This window comes from Syngnathus typhle, linkage group LG13, assembly GCF_033458585.1.
Source record: "Syngnathus typhle isolate RoL2023-S1 ecotype Sweden linkage group LG13, RoL_Styp_1.0, whole genome shotgun sequence".
Lineage (NCBI taxonomy): Eukaryota > Metazoa > Chordata > Actinopteri > Syngnathiformes > Syngnathidae > Syngnathus > Syngnathus typhle.
Genome location: NC_083750.1, coordinates 12973920 through 12994041, shown reverse-complemented (window position 1 = coordinate 12994041; position 20122 = coordinate 12973920). Strand labels below are relative to the sequence as shown.

Below are 20122 nucleotides of genomic sequence, written 5' to 3'. Positions count from 1 at the left end.
TACATGGCAATTTTGGTGAGGTTGAAAAGCCTATTCATTCTGGGTTCAAATCTCGGGCTCCAGCCTTTCAGTGTGGACGTTGCTTGCACATCCCCAAAACCTGCAAGCAAGATTCTTTCAAGAGTCTAACTTGTGGTGCTGGGATAATCTCCAGCTCACCCCCGACCCAAAAAAGTGGGTGGCTGGATGGATAAATAGGACATTAACCTGAAACCAAATAAAGACAAATGATTAACAAAGAATAGCTAGCTACTCATCAACATCCCTCTCCATTGGACTACATAGTATCATATCAGATTGAGGTTGCTACGGTGACACATAATAGCCACGAGTCGTTCATCCCCATGGTTACGGACAACAATAGAGGGCATTATTCGGTGCATGCCCGAAGCGTGGGTGAGTTGACGACGACTATATGTCTGCACAAAATTGCGTCTTCATTTTGCATGTTCTATTTCATTTGATGTTTGCTTACCATGACTGTTGAATTGCTTGGAAGGTGTAACACACACGTGTCATGTGATTATGGGAACCTTCCTGCCAAATGCACTCTTTCTCAAACTCCATTCAGAAGACTTCATTATGACATTAGTACTCATAAAATACGTCCGTCCGTCCGTCCATCCATTTTCTTTGGTACACTCGCATTCACACATATAGACAATTCAAATCTCACATAAGCATGAGGAAAAACATGCTAAGGGATTCAAAGCCAGCATCTAAAGAGCTTTAACCACTGTGCAATATGTATTTCCAGCATAGAAGCTTTGCACGACAAGCCACGGAAGTGTGGAGCGGAAGAAGAAGAAAAAACAGAAAACGATGAGGTCCAGCATTTCCAGTGAGTCAAGTCAATCTAAGAAGGGGGGGTGTACACACCCCTTATTCAACGGCCATGTTTTTGTTCTTAGAAAATGCAGTTGCGAAGATAGAGCACGATATCTGCGAGATCCTCCGTGACCTGAACAATTTTGTAAGTAGAATGCGAGAAGGCGGGCTGGGCTGGGCTGGGCTGGCCGTGCTCCTGTCATTTGGTTTCGCTTCCATCAGGCTTTCAGTGACCCGCCCACCAACTGCATCAGAGCAGGAGTCCTGAGGTACCACCGTGAGTCTGACAACCCCCAACTTGCCAACGCAGCCGCACATTTAGAGGTATTCAAATCCATTTGAACAAAAAATGCATAGGTTCTGTAAAAAAATCAAATCAAATCAACACAGGCTAATCCTAGCTCCACCCTCACACACAATCTGAGCACCAACAACAACTTTTGTGCGTGTGGTCCTAGCCTCCTCCGTTTGAGTGCCCGATAAAATGTGAATACTGCCATAGGACCGCCAGGCCTGTACTGGATGTGAGATGGGAAGACGAGATGCAGGTGAGACACGAGATGTAAAAGGTTCTTACGGTTTGCAAAGCTCACGGCCGGACTGCGTGTCAGGCGGTGTCGGCCTTTTGCTGCGCCCAGCGCAGGAGGCTATGCATGGCCTTGGTGAGGAAGAGGCCCTCGGCAGATGACTTGGCCTGGCGGCAAGAAAAGCCCAGCGACCCGGCGGACGCGCTGCTCGGAAACAAAGACAAAAAGAACGGCCGAAATATCAGTGAGCTCTCACGTGGACTCATGTAAGGACTTTGATCTAAACGCAAAAAAACAAACAATGGAGTAACGGAAGCAATGTGTTGCTATGTCAGGGAACTGGCAGGGTTGAGGCGGGACAACGCCTCGCAACAGGCAGAACCCCGTGAGTGCAGGAAAACATGTCCGGTCGTTGGTCTGTTTTGCTGGGAGAAGTCTAAAGCCGTTGCCTCGCAGCCGCAGAAGCCAAAATCCTCAGCTTCAGGCTCGCCGGGACCCCAGAAGAGGGCGGCTGGATGCTCACCGACGTTGCTGAGAATGTTGTGCAAGTCAAAAAGGAGGAGAGCGAGTTCGCTTGTGACCACAAGCCACCTCTGTTTGGCATATGCCATCAAAAGGGAAGAAAACGCACGCACGGACGGACGGAGGGAGGGAGGGAGGGACGGGCTCAAAGGTGCTGACGTCAACCCTTTCTGCCTTTACAGGAAGGAGAATTTCAACAGAAATGTTACACGGACGGCAGGACCTTTCTTAACTCGTTCCCGGACGGCTCTGCTCAGCTCTAGTATGCACGCTGCAAAACAATGTGGAGAGAAGCAAGCGAATGTGGGCCGTCCGTCCGTCCATCCGTCCATCCTTGTCTTTCTTTCGCCATCAGTTATCCGGGCCATACCTTGGCTGTCGTCTTTGTCGTCAGCAAAAAGAAGGAAAGGGTTTGCATCGTGTATGACGACAAGCCCAAGCCGCCCAGAGCCATCCGAGCCATCTTCCAGTGTAACGGCACGGCCACGTGTTACCACAGCAACGGAAACATATGGTAAAAAAGGAAGATTGACGTTGGCACGGGCGGGCATTCAAAGGGATTGCCCCCATTGCTTTAGGTTGAACGTCAACAGTTCCGGCGGGCAGTGTTTGGACGAGACGGGCGCCAGGGTCCGCCGCTGGAGCTGGAAGACGCTGCCGCCGCCTCATCTGCCTCCTCTCTTCTTGTCCCTAAACAAGCACATTGGGGTGAGAGTCCTGGGGAAGGATCACATTTATGTCTCCTTCCTGGCCAATGGGCAACAGGCCCGGTGTAGCGTGGGCAGCTGCGGCACTCAGGTAATATCACAAGCTCCATAGCAAAAGCTCCAAGACGAAAAAAAAACAAAAATGGCGCCACGTCTTCCTCCTCCTCGCAGTGTAAATGCACGAGAGAGATGGCGACGAGCGGACCTTTGCTGCTGAAGGACGAGCTGTTTGTGCTGGCCGCTCGGGTGAAGATCCACCTGTGCATCCAGCATCTCAACTGGAGCCTTCTGAGACCACTGCACCAGAAGATCACGCCGACCCAGAGCATCCGCGTCTTCGGCAAAAAGCTGCTGGAGGTCAGCGCCGACGTCCTGATGAGCCAGCACGAGCGTGCCTTCATCAGGGGCTGCCTCCAAGACTGCCTCTAACGGAAGAAGCTGCGTCATAGTTACCATTAGTTTTTATTCACTTTTTGCAAGTTATAAAAATGACTCCCAAATCATCTCCCCAGCATTTGTTTGACAACAAGTTGCTTTTCTACAGGGCTGAAGCTAGTACTTGGACAACAATAGGTCACTCGACAGGGTGCACTTGGATTTTGAGGACTACACCAGGTACACAAGTATGGTTCAAAAGAGAATGCAGGAAGTTCACATGGAGTCTAGCGTTAAACGTTAGTTCTACCTCTGTATGTGGAGTACATCAACTCCCTTGAGGAGCAGACGGCTCGTTGGGAAACCTCAAGCAGGAACAGCTAACGCGTGGATGAGTTACTTGTGTTGACGAGTCATTTTAGAATCCAACCAAGTTGAACATTTCAACACCTAACGCGGGCTTTGCTCTATGAAAGAAATGTGGCACGGTGACTTTCCCAGCACCCGTTCATTTGGGCTCAGTGTTTTATTCAGATCTACTTGATGGGAATCTGGTCGATTTGATAAGATGTTGAGTGAATGGTACTCGAAAAGGACCGACTGGTTGGCGCTGTCGCCATCGAGCCCGCTCTGGCGTCCGGGGCGGGTCATCTCGAAAGGGGTGACGATGATGGGGGGGGCATCCAGTCTGCGCTTGCAGTGGTCCTGCCTTCAGTGCAGACCTTCATAAACATCACGTCACAGCCCTGCGAGCGGCCCACCTCAAACCTGGAGAGGAGGACAACGGCTTAGAAAGACCGGAAAGGCATAAGGGTGGAGAATGTTTTGCGTCCTTACGTGGAGGGGCTTTTGGCTGCGGCCACACACTGTTAGGAGTGGTGGAGCGGCTTGGTGTTCATGTGAACGTTCATCTTCATTTCGTTGTCCAGGATCTGCACCAGCTGCTGCATGGAGGGCAAGTGGCCCGACTCCAATTTGGACCAGACTGGCACATCTACACACACACACACACACACACACACACACAACCATGTAAGGATGTAACTAGGCCCATTTTCTTCTCGCTTTGACATGAAGAGTGGAAAGGTACTTACCGTTTAATGTTATTTCAAAAGCTCCCGTGGACATCAACTGATTTTCGATCATGTTGCTGAGAAAGAACACCATCATGCACGCGTATATCTGAAAGAAATGTTGAAATGCAACAGGATTGAGCTCAAGCGAAGATGACCAACTCACAACAGTCAACGTTCTTTCCGAGCCTCTGACCCTAAATGGCCATAAAAAGTTTGCAAACATTGCTCTTGGCTAATGAAAGCCCACGGGGCTTCAAGTGCACTCAGCATGCAAGGGGTTCTTCAGGCCGCACCCTTGAGGATGCTCAGCAACTGAATCAAATCACACAAAAAAGGGCCTGGACCACAACATTGGTGTACCTTATTTCCCTGGCCCCACTCCCAGACGCCCGGAGTTTGAACGCCCAAGAGAGCAAAGGGATCCTTGCCAATAATGATCATGCCGATCACCAGCAGTTTGAAGACAGACAGGAAGGAAGCAATGTGTCTGGGGGGAGGACAACAAACACTACTTTTCAAGTCTGCCGTGCGTGTGTGTGCGTGTATATATATATATATATAGTGCATATATATATGCATGTGATTCTGATCGCTCTTGATAACACACTGAAGCCACATGGACAGACAATGACATCATTTGTTAAGATGAAACGATTTGCTTTTTCCCCCTCTCTCGTAAGAAGAGGCGGTGAAAAAAATGTACTAATTCCAATGATTTATTTGGCCCTAATCTGGAACTGGATAAATGATCAAGTCCGCAGCAAAAAGCCTGCTTGTAAAATGAGGCACCTTTCATGAAAATGTGCTCATCTGGCAAGAACACGAACGGGTTGGTTATACAGACAAAGCGCCCTTGACTTGGCAGATCATCTTACCGATAAGCGGGTACAGGAAGGAAATTCTCCCCCTCGATGCGGATGTCTGGGTACCGCTGGTACAAGACCTGCGTGTACTCCTCAAACACCCGCTTGTACCCTCAGGAGATGCTGCAAGGACACAAACAGGCACTTTTACAAACGCACTTTTTTGTCTTCAACTTGAACCAGAGCTAACTTCTCTGGAGATCATTTCAAAGTCAAAGTCAAAGTCTGCTTTATTGTCAATCTCTTCACATGTCAAGACACACAAAGAAAGCAAAATTACGTTTCCTCTTTGAAGTGCTTTATACAGTTTAGGAATAACTGCAGTGCACATAGGGGATTTAGAACCCGTTTAACGCGACCTAATGATTTCAGTTTCTCCCCAGCCACTAAAAAAGCTTCAGGCATTCGTTAGATAGACGTCGCTACTCCGTGGTAATCCGGGGTGGTCCATGCAAACACTTGCAACGAGCATCAACTAGAATTGACATGAAGTACAAAAGAATACTCGCCTCGAATTAGAAAGCTCGAACGGGAAACTACTAGTTTGGTGAATGTCACTCGAAGATGCAAAGTTTCAATGACGCACGCACGCACGAGCTCACGAACGGTTAGCCTTAGCTTCCTACGTTATGCTAGCTGCTCGCGATGACTCGCCACATTCGGTCTCGTTTTTTACCAAATCTGGAACTTGAGTAAGGGCCCCGCGGCGAACTGCATTTTCATCTTCTTCACGCCATTGCTGTCCCCGGACGCGGCAAGACACAGCGACAAGACGCCGAGGGCGAGGAAGGAGAAGCGAAGCCACTTGATCGCCATCATCCTTTACCGGGTGTTGCTTGTCGCCCCTCTAGTGTTGGCTCGTGAGTGAACGATGGGTACAAAAGAACGAATGTTTTCAGTGAACGAATCACTTCCGGCAGTAATTGGTTCTGTTTTCAGTTCATATGACTTCAACGGTAATGGCGCTAATGCCGGTCCCTTGAAGCTGGTGCCAAAGAAGAAAATGACGTCACTTCCCGTTCACGAACGAGTCGTGAATTGCATTTCCCGTTCGACAACTGAATGGATCTGCCAGTGAGTGATTCGCATTTCCAGTTCATCGCGAGAACGGATCCGTGAGGGAACGAATCTGGATTTTCCCGTTCGCGAACGAGTCAACGAGTGAACTGCCTTCCGATTCTAAAGATTCAGTTCACCTAAAAGAACTGGAATGCACACCACTACGCCCCTCTGCCCGATTTCGAGTGAGTGACAGCTGATCCGATTTCGCTCATTGGCCTATTAGGAGGAGTTCATCTTCTTCGCTAGCGATTCAGTAGTTATTGTGTTGCTTCTGAACTTTAGCGCCATCTAGCGTTCTCCTCACGAAGAGGCGTGTTGGAGGGATAGGAGCAAGCGAAGGTTCATTCGGAATGGTTTCTTCAACCCTTTCTTGCCAACAGTTATGGGTAAACCAATGTTTAGCCGTTTTTTTTTTGCATTCCGAGGGCTATTCAAAACAATTTGCTCCTGGCTGATGCTTGCCTTTATAGAGAGAACATCACTGTGCAAATAGTGTCTGTGCAGATTTAAGGTCAGAGCATGATGCAAAGGACACAATGTGCACCAGAAGGTAACAAGTCAAACAATGTTTTTATTGAATTAGTCCTCATGCTTTATTTTATTTAAAACAGTACAGCGCTTACAGAATGCACAAATAACCCAGTAAACCAAAATAATAACGGGTATTTCACGGACAAACAATGTTAGTAACTCTCATTTTGTGACTCAATGCTTGAGTCGGGCCCTCTCGTCCACCAAAGCGGTATGTAATGTCATCAATAGTTCTGTTGGTAGGATTGAAGCAGCAACAACAACGCGTTAGACCGAGCTTTTACTTGAAATGACTCATTCCCACATTGTAGACTTGAGAATGAGTGAATTGGAATTTGCACAAACCTGTTAACTTGGAGGACTGAGAAAAGTCCATTAGGGTGGGGAGAGCTGCCTCAATGTCATACGAGGGTTGCTCCATGGAGTTCAGCAGCTCTTTTGCTTTGTCATGAACATTCTGAACAAAGAAGCCATCAAAGGCATTCAAGATGACAGTCACTATATGGCGTAAAGTGACTTTTAAAAAGCTACCTGCAGCTCCGTGTAGACCTTTTCTTCCAGGTTAGCCACATGACTTAAGGCTTCACACACGGTGACCACAGAAGTTTCCTTGAACGCAAATGAACTTCTTTAGTCGCAACAGGCCTTTGATCGGAATGGCCACAATCAAAGCAACGAGCCGAGTGTACTGACCTCATCCGAAGAGCAGATTTCCGGCTCTTGTGTTTTGGCCTCTGCGCTGCCTGCAGACTTTGCATTCAGCTCTTTCACTCTGTTCAATTCAAATGGGATCGATACAATCAAAATCCAAGTCGACATTTGTATTTTTTGCCACTAATTACAAAGTGTACCTACCTGTCAGCATAACGTAGCGTATTCATCGTGTATTCGCAAGAAGCCATACCGGGTGACACCATTGCGATCTGACCAGGAGAGGTGCAATTTATGGGAGTGTATTATTAAAAAAAAAAAAAAAAAAAGAAAAAAAAAAGAAAAAAGCACCACAAGCGACACCCAGAACGTTGACGTACCATGCAGGTTCGAGAATTCTCCCCGATGAAGGAATCTCGGAGGACCTTGGTTAAAGTGCTCATCCTGAAAGGAATGTGCTCGCTGTTCATGCCCAGCGAGCGGATGCACTCCTACGCCAAGAGTGGAATGGCACAAAACATGTCAAAAGGGTGCCGCGTGGCCCTAACCCTGACACACTCCTCGTAAACTTTGCACCTTCAGCGCCAGGAGGCTGCGGTTGATCTCGGCAGTCTCCACCAAAGTGGCGCGGTCGTTGCTGTTGACGTCCGTGCCCCGCTCGTTGCCCGCCAAGTCAACCAGGGAGAACTTGCCGTGCAGCCTGGTGGCGCGGTCGTTGCGCCTTAGGAGGATCTGCAGAACGGCGTGGGAGCGCGAGGAGTAGGCGTTGGCCGACGTCTGCCCAAACGTTCTGGACGGGACGGGGGGGGGGGGGGGGGGGGGGGGGGGGGTAAAGAGTCACGCTGCTCTCAGCCACTCACGTCACGGCAAGAATGACAGAAAAGCGCCAAGAGTGATTTTGCAATGTTTCAACTCCTAGCTACCTGCAAGCACTGCCCAGCTGTATCATCTTAATGACATCGTGTGCAGAGGCTACATAGACCTCCTCCAGGCCCACCACCTGCACCTGTTGATGCTCATCCTGCATCACCCGGAGCATGGTCTTCTTATTCAGCAGGTCGTACACCTGCAGAGATGTGCAGTCATTGCGCCATGCTTCGGTAGCACTATGTGAGGCAAAACTCCATGTCTTACTTTGCCATTGTAGATCTCAAAGAAGCTGACGTAAGCAGACAGGTTGAGGCTGGCGTACCTCTTCTGACTGAGGCAGGCAAAAACATCCTGGGCTGGAGAGGAAAAGAAAAAAATGGCCACCGACGGAGGACGGTGAAGAAAGAACAAATGAGCAAAGGAGTCTCACCAGCTAAGGCGTAGATTCCCTTGGCGCAGTTCTGCTGCTTCCCTGTGAAATCACCACCCATGGTCTGCGCAAGGCAAGCAGAAAACAAGTCAAGGCACCACACCACTTTTTACTGGTCAATCAGCAAGACCGGAACCCACGTGAGTTTTCCCGCTTCCCGTCTGCCCGTAGGCAAAACATGTGGCCATGCCCCCTTCGAAGATGGACTGCACCAAAGGCTTGGCGGTGAACCTGGACAGCACAGCACCAATGACTCATTTGATGTTATTGGGCAATATTTCAAATCCTAATTCTTGGACAGGAAGCTCACGCGCAAAAGAAAAGGGAACTTATTTGAATGAGCCAAGAAAAGCTTTGTGCTCAAATGTACGCTTTCGCTCCGTCGCTCTTCCGTTTCGAATTACGTCCGTCCACATCGTTTGCATTTGACGGTCAATGTCAATAATGAAAGGCCAAATACAGAAGAGCTTACCCGTAGACCAAGTCATTGGTGGAGGTTTCATCAAAAGAATAGTCAAACTGGAAAATCTGGGTGTCCAAGTACTTGGTCAGGTCCACTTTCTGTTTCGGCTCGTGGACCAGCACAGCACCTCTGCCGGGCACCGAGATGACATCGATCTCCCTTTTATTCAGCTCTAATGAAGAAGAGAAAACAAAGGGCTCGCTCGCGGCGTTTGAAAGGCGCAGCAGCAGCTCCAGTGCAACAGTGCTACTCAACCCACCTTGCTTGCTGAGGGGTCGTTTGCGGACGCATACACAAATCCTGTGAGGCTCAATCTTGAACGGTTCACACACACACACACACACCAGTTAGTAAATATGGACTCAAAACGGCGCTCGCGTAGAAACGTACCGCGTCGGTGATGGATAAGTGGATGGTTTCCATGGTCTCTCGAAAGTCTTGGATCATGTCATAGAATTGCTGGTTGGGTCGGCATGGCTCTTTGAACTTTGAAAGGGAACGCAGGAAAGGTTCACTTGGAAGGCTGGAAAGAAAGTTCCAAGAGTGACTAGGACTGACCTTGCCCTTCTTGGTCTGCTGTTCGGAAGGCTTGACAACAACAGATAGTCTTTTGTTGCCTTTGTTGACCTCCTGGGGAGCCACAGTCTTTCTTCGGCCTGAAGGATGCAGAGGGCAAGAAAAACATGTCATTGCCTGTGTACAAACATTGCAGGAAAGGAATGCCTTTTGGGGATTTACAGAGGGAAAGACCACAAGGTCATGCTACGAGAAACGGAATAGTCACTTTTTTCCAAAGTGCAGACACTGTCCCAAAAAGCTTCACGTCCATTTTTGTCTCATGTGGAAATGTTGCTGTATGTCTACAATTGACATGTGCCTCAGCTTACGAAAAGGACAGGGATCAAAACCTTGGGAGACATCAGACTCAGTCAGGTAACTAACCTGAAGATTTAGAAGGGACAATCTTTGATGATTCAACATTTTCCTTAACGGCCTCGTGGACAAAAGATGAGGTTGGTTTCGGCTCCCTTTTGCATCGCAGGTCATTAGAAGTCCCTAGATTGGGGGGGTCAATTCCATCAGTCACAACAATTGCTGGCCTGACTAAAATTTAGAGGTCAGGGTTTGGACCAACCACAGTTTGTGAGGGCTGCCTTAGTTGGAACTTCAAGTGGGCTTGATCCTGAAGCTTCTGCAGAAGACTGCTCAGGGATCTGTCCCGTTTGAGGCTGGAACCGGTTCGTCTGTCTGACCTGAGAGCGACCAACACCTGAAATTTAGAGAGCGACAGGCGGATCAGTCATAATATCGGCAGGGAAATCTGCTCAGAGTCATTTGACAAAGTGACACCTCCAGTTTGATTCACCAGTGTTATTCTTTCAGCCATTCCCACAGTGGCAAAACTCAAACGTTTATCAGTGACATATTACGGAAAACAGGCATGAAAAGACAACAAGTGATTTGGAGGGAAGGGATGGCGGCGCACGATTTGCCTTGCCTCCAGTCTTGTCCACGGACGGTGTGGCAGCTTTTGGAGGGAAGCTTGGCATTAGATGACAAGATCCATAACACACAATCACAATGCTTTTATTTACGTACTACATGAGGCCGAGGCCGGGGCCGGAATCCTGGATGAGCGCAGTCGACCCACGTATTTCTACGGAAGAAACAGATGAATATTGGGGTCACTGTCATATATATATATATATATTCCCTCCCCAACTGTGATATTACTCGACAGTGCCATTCAGGATTTTTACAGGGAACAATTAAAAAATGAACAGTGGTGCATCCAGCACAGTAGCTGTAGACTTTTCAAAAAGGGCCATGATGGATTATTTGGTGACAAACTGAAAACAATAAATCAACACACATGTTCTGAAGGTTGATTGTGGGATTTTTCCTCAGATTTGTTCATGGTGGATTGGATGTGATCCCACAGATCTGGATTGAGTGCCCAAAAGTTGTTCAAATCCAGCTGGATGAAGGAAACACAAATAGAGATTGTTCAAGTCACTGTACTTAATCAAAGTATTTTGAACATTCGGATTGCTCAACATCTAATATTGCTTTTGCCATTCAAGGCCCCCACGCAGACCTTTGAAAAGGAGGGAGGGAGACAGGCAGACAGACAGACAGGCAGAGCTTTTGTGACATTGATGAGGAAGGCTGCTTGTACACTTTGAATGAATAACAGTAGAATAAACGTGATATTAAATTGGCCAACTGATCATGAGTTTGGGTTGGCGTTGAGTTTATGCGTTGTGACAGCAATATCATTCATGATATGAAACGTAACAAAGCAGTTGGAGGACTCGAGTGAAAAGTTTAAATTTCGTTGTACGTGTTACAATGACAAATAAAGATCCATCTATTTTCGTTTTGCAATCATTCCACCCGATGGTGACAAGTCAAACTCTTGACATATTGGTAGCATTTCAGTCAAAACAAAGCCTCCCCACTCAGCGTTGGTAACCGTTAATGAAAGCAGATCTCCTCCATTTAGGTGGCAAATGGTGGGCGTTCATTAACAATGCACATTTGAACTGACCTCCTTGGCATGAGTGCCATCGATCCCGGGCCACTCGGTCAGTATGGTGGAATTGGCCGTGTCGATAGACTTCACAGTAGCTCGATGAACGCGGCCTACGTAAACAACAGGTCGACCGTCATCAGGAAATAAAGGCGAGAAATACGATACGATACGACACGACACAACACGACACGATACAAGACGACACGACACGACAGCGTCTTAAAGGACATTTCAACTCACCATCGCTTCGACTAATATAAACGGAGAGTCCAACAAGGAACCGTGACCATTTGGACTCCATTTGGACTCTTTGTAACGTCAGAGTTCTGAAAAGTCAAGCGAAATTGTTTCATAGCCTTGACAACTTGTGTCATATGAGCCCACTTTCTTACCTGTTGTTTGTCTTAACACACTGGGCGTTGGACGGCACCGATCTGGCGTCAATTGTCTCCGAGAGCAACAGCAGCGAACATTTGAACTGGATTGATTTCCTCGCGTTTAACCATCTGATTGGTCGTCACTGTGACGCCTTTTCTTCCTCGCTAAGAAAGAAAACACGCGCTGGGATTCTGTAGCGCCGTCAAGTGGCGCTATCAAATATTGCCGTCTGGTCCAGGCCCTACTACTACTACTACTACTACTAATACAAATAATACTACCACTAATGATAATGACTACTCTTATTATTATTACTCTTATTATTTATTGTTTGTGCCTTTTTGTTTATGTTTTTTACTTTTGCGCTATGTTTGCTGGCTCCGTTTTGCTCCTCTTATTTATTGTGTTATCTGTTTATTATTTATTCATCACTCTTACTATTGATTGTTTGAATTTTTGCCTTCTTGTTTTTATATTGTGTCGCGTACTTGTATGTCTATCGTGTTATGTGTCTCGTCACCGTGGGATAGAGAAAAACGTCATTTCGGTCTCTGTGTGTTGTGACGTGGAGAGATTGACAATAAAGCTGACTTTGACTTGACTTTGATACAACAACAACTACTACTGCTAATACTACTAATAATGCTAATGCTAAAAGTACAGTACTGAACAGGATAAGTGGTATATCAATCAAATCATTGGGAAAAATTCATTGAACTTCAACTGTAAGAGACAGGATGTGAAGAAAACAATTCATGGATTTCTGTAGAGAAAATGATTTGTAAATTTGGGTGGGAAATAATGATTTTGTCAATTCAATGCTTTGTAATATTCACTTTTGGGACAATAACAGAGGTCAAATATTTACTGTCGCTCTTGTACGGTCCGAGAGCGCAGGTAGCATCAATTTCATCCGCGTGCTGCCCCCCTCCCACCTGCATTCCGTGGCTATGACAATGTCAATGGCCAGGGACAGCTGGAGAATGAGCCATAATTCAGCTCAGCCTTGCCTTCAGCGTGCACGGCTTGCCATTTTCCAGCCCCCCGAAGCCTAAACACTCCTTTGTGTCCACACCCTCTCGGACCGGACCCCCTAGTAAGTATACACAAGCAGGTATGTACGTGTACACATTTCCCGCAAGTGACGCTGACATATCAAAGGTTTCATCAACAGCTCGGTGGGCCTTCACCGCTCCCTCCCCTCAAAGCAAAGGATGAAAAATAAACACATCTCTGTGGGCTCGGACCATTTGGTGGGTCTGGCCTGCCGATGACTGGGTGGCCCAGGGCTGCTCGGTGTGAGGCCTGGGATGGAGCCACAACTGTTTCCTGTGAGCTGCCCAACCCCCACAACTGCCTTAGTGGGTGGCATTCCCCCCCCGGACCCCCAGGCCCCCACTCAGTGCTCCTCCCCCACTTTTTCACTAGCAGTCCCCTAGTGGCTGTGCTCGTATTTAAACAAGTATCTAGAACATTGGTTCTCTCTTTTTTTTCCCCACCAAGTAACCTAAAAAAGAAGTCGCTCTTCTCTCGCCGTTGTTTCCTTTGCAGCCACCATTGCGGTACATTCTTTGTCTATCATAAATAGATATAATAAAGAATAAATGCTGCCCTCTGATTGACGAGCGAGCAAATCAGGGCAAAGTATACCTATCACCTAAAGTCATCAGGGATAGACTCCAACTCATCTGTGACCCTGAACCGGATAAATAGACGAGAACACGGATGAGCGGCTAGATGTGAATGCTCCGAGCGGGAGAAAAGATGCATCTGGCACACATGTGGCAAAGTTAACAGATAGCCGGATTTCCTGGAAGGAAACAATCATTTGGATCCTTGATCCCAGCAGAGATGATCTTAATTAAGATGACAGCAATCGAGAGCTCCTTTTACACTACATTGACAAGGGTTCTGGTGGTGCTTGCTTGCTTGCTTGGTTGGTTGTGAGAGCTTGAATGATGTCCTCAACACTCTCTCGCACATAAAACCAAGGCCCTAAATCCAATCCATGAATCCCACCTACTTTTAGGCTTATTAGCGCGCGTAGTAGCCGCGTGGCGCTCAGGTGGGATTTCACTCCAGCTCCAAGTAAGCATGTTATTCGTGTCACTTGAACCATCCAGCATGTGTTTCCACTCATGAGCTTCAAACCCCAAAGACGGATAAAAGCTCGCGAGCAGCCAGCTTTGAATTTCCGAGCGGACCGACCCGCGACACTCGGCGTACCGTACGACTCGTGCTGACAAGATTTGAGTAGTAATCTTGGTCATGATCACCGAGGGGGGGGGGGGGGGGTTCTTGTATCTGTTGGCCCTGAATTTGTTTGACAGCTTCTTTCCATCTGCAAAAAGCATCCCCCCCCCCCCACACAGTCAATGTAAAGAAAATTGGCCGAGGCCAAGGCTCTGTTCCGCTTTGCAGACTAAATAAACACACATGCATACATTACGTGAGCTCAACAAACTGACAAACCACCCAGGACGCCTGACGCCTGCCCAGTGGAGCTGAAAAGATTCAAGAGTTTTTTTAAAAAAAAAAAAGACATTTAGCCACTTCAGGAACATTTGGGTTTTGCCATTTTAGGAGAATTGCAGTTAACTGGTTAATTATAAACAAAGGCAAGGAGAAAAAAAAGGGAACACATTTTACTTTAATGACACTTGCTAAAAAGCTAACGAGGATTTTTTTTTGTCACCAGCAGGGGGAAGTGATGCTACAGAGAGGCGAGTTAACTTGCCAGGCGAAAAAAAAAAAAAAAAAAAAAAAAAAAAGATTAGAGGCCTTTTTCTCCCAAAGTGACCTTTTTTAGACTGAAGCAGGCCATTGGTGGCTCTTTGTTGATTTATTGATTCATGAGTGAACTTAGTGTGTGTCCAAGCAGCCAAACTGAGTAAATACAGTCGCTCGCACGCACGCACGCAGGCACGCACGCACACAGGCACGCACACAGGCACGCACGCACACAGGCACGCACGCCTGGAACCTTCTCTCATTAGAGCACATTAGTATTGGCGGTGCACGCTGAAACGCGTCCATCTTGCTTCCAAGAGCATCATTAGTGTTTAGCTACCATACCGACTAAACTTACTCTTCAAACACATCGGTTTCAACAAGAAGCCCGTTCACCTTTTGAGCTGGGCCATCGAAACCCCCGGCCGGCCGGGCGGCCGGCCGGCCGCCCGGCCACCTACTGTACGTTTGCCCAGCTGGCAAATTTGATCCGTTTCTTCGGGTCTAATTTTGTTTACTATTTATTAGGTCTGTGCAGCAAAAGTGTGGCGAGAGTAGCACACACAGCTGCACGCACTCCACGGCACGGCACCACAGGGACGGCCTGTGTGCTCTCTTCTGGCGGCGGCGGCGGCGGCAGCAGCAATTTCCCATCCAAACTATTTCTTGAAGACATGAATAAAACAACTTTACTACGGAAGACAGGATAATTGCTCATTAGTCTTTTGTTTACATTGTGTTTGACTGCCTCACAGCTTTAACTGCTTAACAATACCACTGATATTGGAATGATTTGATCTTTTCAAAACAGCGCCTAGGGTGGTGGCAGTTTCCAAAGGAACTTATAAAAATGAAAATTGCTGGGAATTAGTACACACAGCTGTATTCATCCGCTAACTCATTGGCAACTTTCTAGCTGGCTCCAAAAACGTAAGCCGACGCAAAAGATAGCACATTGGCTAACGTCAACAATGTGTTTATGATTGCATTGAACAAGATTGTTATTTGGAATCTTTTACTTCCATTGAGTCATTGGGATGAATTCAGCTACTTTCTACATACCAAAATAGTATCAAAAAGTACTTTAGCAGGCAAACTCAGAAGTGAGCGCCAACTGGAGCCGCAACATAAATATAGCACTAAAACGTGTTAGTGTGTTTTTTAAATTAATTCTTTAAACGCATGGCTATAACATTTTTCCTCCCTTTTCTTTATGAGTGACCACAGCAGAGAGGCCATCTGTTTGCTGCTATAGTGATAGGTGCAACATGTGGCCCCCAAAAAGTCAACCTACACTCACATCCTGGTTTTCTTTCTTTTTTTTTTTTTTTTTATAGCCTAGCCCCCTACCACAGCACGATGATCTTAGGCATACGGTATGAGACCGGGAAAAAAATAAAAACTAATAGCCATATGACGTTTTTACTAAAGCGATGATAGATGGTTTATTTTCATATTGTTTAATATCCAATTAAATATGAAATTGTGCCTTCTGTCCAAGCCAGAAGTTGTTTGGAAACACTGATTTGTTTTGCAAACAGAATGAAACTATATTTATGACTGTTACTATTGTTTTTTATGAACAAGGCTTGAAATGTACAAATGATCTCATAAACATTTGGAGATGCTCTTTGTCGTGCTGAAAAATAGGCCTGATTAAATATTGACGATAGATTAGCAAATGTGGCCACAGAGAGTCATTTGCATGATGTCCATCACTGTTTTTTTGTTTGTTTGTTTTTTTATCCCGACCCACCCATTTTTAGCTAGGCTGGATGGGTGGATGGATGGATGATGCCATCTGGCTTCTTGTTGCCAGGCAACAATGTTGAACTCAAGAAAGAAGCATAAGTATTGCTTTCATTTTTTCTGATTTTTTCTCCATAAAGTGAAGAAACGTTTGGATTGAAGCGAGCGCGAGGAACATGCGAAGCCAGCCACGCTGTGAGCGTCAAAGCACCTTTTTGCTTTGTCACCGCTCACCGCTCGCAGTTCCACGCACATGGGGCGAGCGTGGCATGTGAACAAACGTGGAGACAAAGGAAAAGGCATTGTGATGTGCTCGCTGATGGTGTCAATTACAGTTTTGCCCAAACGAGCGCAGTGAGCCAGCCAGCCTCAGCGCTCGCCGGCCTGGCCTGGCCTGGCCCAGTCCACCTCCTCCACCTCCTCCTCCTCACCCCCACATGAAATGTGTGTGTGCCAGCCTAGCACTGAGCCTTCATTAGGTTTTACTAGCTCACTTGGATGTGTTTAGCTTTGCTCTCCTTCACCACACACACTCCCCTCTGTGTGTGTGTGTGTGTCTAATTACCACCCCCACGCCTTCCTTCTCTTCTCTCTCTTTTTGGAGACCCCTCCATATTATGAGACAGCGGCTGCAATTTAAACTTCAGTAACACTTCTAGACTGGCATACTGTAAAGAGGTCTGTTGGATGCCATGATTATTTCAGTACAATATTCACTCCACGAGTACTCGCAGATACCTCGAGTACTTTGGATCTAAAAGAAAAGAAATAAAAAATCATGAACTTTTTTCTTCTGATGCAGATGATGATTTGCTGATCTGTTAGTTAAAGTTAAATTCCCAATAATCGTCACACGCACATTTGGTGTGGTGAAATTTGTCCTCTGCATTTAACATTTGTAACATTACAGCACCAACTAATGCGGCGGAGGGTCATAGATATATTTTTTCGTGTGCATCAATAGCCTCTACAAGTGCCCGATACTTCAAAATAATGCCGTGATGGCCCAATACTGATACCTGGTACTTGCTGGATAATCACTCCTCCCTAACCACAAATGTTGTATCTCTCACATATTCAATTCAAATAATGGGACCGCTTCAATAGTGGACATGAGAGCATTTCAGAAGTGTGTGTGTGTGAGAGAGAGAGAAAGAGAGAGGTGAGACCCCCCCCCCCCCCCCCCCCCACTCTCTCTGTCACAATGATCCAGCGTGAGGTCTGGCCCTCAGAGTGTTATGGTTGGAACTAAACAAAGCGCTTCTAAACACTGAGGCCCTCTCATAGTTAGATTCTTCAGTAAACAGACAGGCACAGAATGAATCAATTAAAAGGGCATTACGCTGCTTCCTGTTTATTTCCAAAAATGTTTACTCTCCCGCCTGTCCACATGATTGCTGGAGTCCTCCTCCTCCTCCTCGCAGCCAAGGTATGTCCACACGCACCCACACGTAACGTAGTATAGGATGGAGATTGCAAACACATTTGTTCTGCTGATTTTGCTATATATTGATTTCACTCCTTCCTCTAATGTTTAGAAGACCTTCAATCACAACAAATGAGGGCATTTTACGATTGAGCGGGAATAGGTGTCAAATCGAAAAGAGCACAAAGGTTTGCATCACATTAGCTTGATGGATGGAGAGAGAGAAAGAGAGAGAGAGAGAGACTCTGGTGCTGAAGTGAAAAATAGCCGCAAGGGTTTATTTGACCAAAGCCAGAGGGGAAAAACATCATGTAAATAAACATAGTTTCTAATCAACGAAATTCATTTCTTCTGACCGTTTCATAGTTGTCAGGAAAGTTGGTTTTAAATGAGAATGCATGGTATGTCACCTGCAAGTCTGCTTTCTTGCTTGCTTTTCTTCAATCCCCCCCCATTATTCTTCTGAATCTTTTATGATGCATACTTAGTGTAAGATTATACACACACACACACACACCTGCATGTTTTTCAACACACTCCTAAACACACATTTTTCTTGACTAATCAGCCCTATTGAATCCAGTCAACAATGGCCACTCATCCTCAGGCCACCCACTCAGCAGTGGAAGGAAGGAAGGAAGGAAGGAAGGAAGGAAGGAAGGAAGGAAGGAAGGAAGGAAGGAAGGAAGGAAGGAAGGAAGGAAGGAAGGAAGGAAGGAAGGAAGGAAGGAAGGAAGGAAGGAAGGAAGGAAGGAAGGAAGGAAGGAAGGAAGGAAGGAAGGAAGGAAGGAAGGAAGGAAGGAAGGAAGGAAGGAAGGAAGGAAGGAAGGAAGGAAGGAAGGAAGGAAGGAAGGAAGGAAGGAAGGAAGGAAGGAAGGAAGGAAGGAAATATGAAAGGAAAAAATGTCTCCTCGATTTGTTTTGAAGGTCGGCTGTGGACAGTTTGGGATACAAGACTGGCACCTTGAGGCAAAGTTTGTGAGACTAGCCGTAACCGAAGCAAACAGTGTATGAAAAGGACGCTCGCTTCAATAATGTTTGAGGTTTGCTTCAAGCGTTGACGCTATCAGATGCAGACGAATTGTGCTGCTGCTGCTGCTGCTGCTGCTGTATGAGGAGGACAGGAATTTACAGACGAAACCTTTCATCTACGCGGGTGGGCCGGCCCGGCCCGGCCCGGCCCGGTGTGTGTTTGTGTGTGCCGTATATTTAGGTACGTACGAGGAAGGAAAGGACGGAAGACGTTTGTGTATGGTTCCAATTTGGGCTGATTGTGTTTGTGTGTGGCTCTCAAGTGGGACAGTGTGAATAAACCATCCAGGATGAAAAGTTGTCAAACAAAGTGAGTCAATTTGCACATTTAGACACTTGACATCGACTTTTCCCTGGCTTTAGTCAGCGAGTGAGTGAACATCCCCTATATCATTGCTATATTTTCCACATTTAAAGAAGAACGTCGAAATTTGGAGGTTCATTTAGAGCATGACAGCTATAAAAAAAAAAACATGAATTGCGGCTCAAAGAAAAGTGAAAGCGGAACATTTTAGTTTCTCTACCTCATATACGCAATTGGCCAAAATGAAAAGCTTGACTAAAATCGTAGGCCAACATTGAACAAAGAAACCTTTTAAAATGGATCAAACATGTTTTGCTTTCAAATTAAATATGGAGCAAACAACGCTTATGAACATACAGTATATAAGTAAATAGTGCGGACATGCAAAATCAACTAAAAAACGATCATCATTGTCATGACTGTATTAAATCAAGATGGCATGTATGTCTCTTTTCAATTCACGTCCTTCTGGTTTAAATATGGAAATAAACTTTTTCAACAGGTTAATAATACACTTAAAAACCAAATGACAATAATAACCCAAACAAACATTCAAGTGCATTAAGTTTGATATTCAGTGATGTCATAAGCAGTGATTCCGACCTTAAAGTGAACTAACTACCTTTGTTACCGTGGTCACTATCTCTTACTATTCCATCTTATGCAATGATGCACAGTAAACTCACCTGCACAATGGTGAAGGAATTCTCTTCTCTGCTCACCAGGGTCAACTCTTTTGACCGACCGAGCAGGCGCACAAAGCGGGTGCAGCTTTGTGCGCTCCTCCGCGAACCCCCCCCCCCCCCCCCCCCCCCCCATTTGATTTGACGAGCTAGTTGGAGACTTGGAAGTTGAGATTGCTAGCATGACGAGAGCGTTTCTGGACTTTGTCTTGATTGACGCAGCAAAACAATAGCAAGGCATGGTGGGATTTGTAGTATTAGCGCTAAATGCACCGTATGATACCGGTGGCTCCGTTTTTTTTTTTTTTTTTTTTTTTTACAACAACAATCATATGATTCATTTGGGATTGCCTCAAATATAATCATTATAAAAATAAGA

At 46.3% G+C, this 20122-nt stretch overlaps 3 protein-coding genes across 4 annotated transcripts; 1 reads left to right on the top strand and 2 right to left on the bottom strand.

The window, feature by feature from the left end:
• Positions 1-304: 304 nt before the first annotated feature.
• Positions 305-3539, top strand: LOC133165848 (uncharacterized). Its single transcript, XM_061295740.1, has 12 exons — positions 305-396; positions 758-841; positions 912-973; positions 1051-1152; positions 1287-1376; positions 1440-1621; positions 1691-1740; positions 1812-2020; positions 2060-2139; positions 2233-2391; positions 2456-2675; positions 2756-3539. Exons 2-12 carry the CDS (start codon positions 823-825, stop codon positions 3011-3013), a joined length of 1431 nt encoding a protein of 476 aa, XP_061151724.1. The 5' UTR covers positions 305-396; positions 758-822; the 3' UTR covers positions 3014-3539.
• Positions 3028-5898, bottom strand: selenot1a (selenoprotein T, 1a). The gene is made up of 6 exons (XM_061295462.1): positions 5575-5898; positions 4911-5021; positions 4396-4522; positions 4054-4141; positions 3797-3953; positions 3028-3727 (listed from the first exon to the last, which is right to left on the bottom strand). Exons 1-5 carry the CDS (start codon positions 5715-5717, stop codon positions 3829-3831), a joined length of 594 nt encoding a protein of 197 aa, XP_061151446.1. The 5' UTR covers positions 5718-5898; the 3' UTR covers positions 3028-3727; positions 3797-3828.
• A 613-nt stretch (positions 5899-6511) lies between these two features.
• Positions 6512-11980, bottom strand: kif2c (kinesin family member 2C). Of its 2 annotated transcripts, XM_061295459.1 has the most exons (23): positions 11834-11980; positions 11682-11767; positions 11457-11551; positions 10779-10883; positions 10505-10562; positions 10404-10433; positions 10041-10175; positions 9848-9961; positions 9464-9561; positions 9296-9391; positions 9165-9219; positions 8915-9077; positions 8583-8673; positions 8443-8506; positions 8277-8368; positions 8066-8208; positions 7719-7932; positions 7523-7633; positions 7347-7414; positions 7185-7263; positions 7023-7100; positions 6837-6948; positions 6512-6724 (listed from the first exon to the last, which is right to left on the bottom strand). In XM_061295459.1, exons 2-23 carry the CDS (start codon positions 11740-11742, stop codon positions 6666-6668), a joined length of 2121 nt encoding a protein of 706 aa, XP_061151443.1. In that variant the 5' UTR covers positions 11743-11767; positions 11834-11980; the 3' UTR covers positions 6512-6665. The 2 variants fall into 2 exon arrangements, with proteins under 2 accessions (XP_061151443.1, XP_061151444.1); XM_061295460.1 differs by lacking the exon at positions 10404-10433.
• Positions 11981-20122: the final 8142 nt, after the last annotated feature.

Coding starts and splice junctions, on each gene's coding strand:
- LOC133165848 (XM_061295740.1), top strand. Junction 1,153..1,286: donor ACGCAGCCGCACATTTAGAG/GTATTCAAATCC, acceptor GTGTGGTCCTAG/CCTCCTCCGTTTGAGTGCCC. Junction 2,392..2,455: donor CACAGCAACGGAAACATATG/GTAAAAAAGGAA, acceptor CCATTGCTTTAG/GTTGAACGTCAACAGTTCCG.
- kif2c (XM_061295459.1), bottom strand. CDS start 11,742: ATGGAGTCCAAATGGTCACGGTTCCTTGTTGGACTCTCCGTTTATATT. Junction 10,563..10,778: donor ACAATCAACCTTCAGAACAT/GTGTGTTGATTT, acceptor TTTCTTCCGTAG/AAATACGTGGGTCGACTGCG. Junction 10,434..10,504: donor CCCGGCCTCGGCCTCATGTA/GTACGTAAATAA, acceptor TCCCTCCAAAAG/CTGCCACACCGTCCGTGGAC.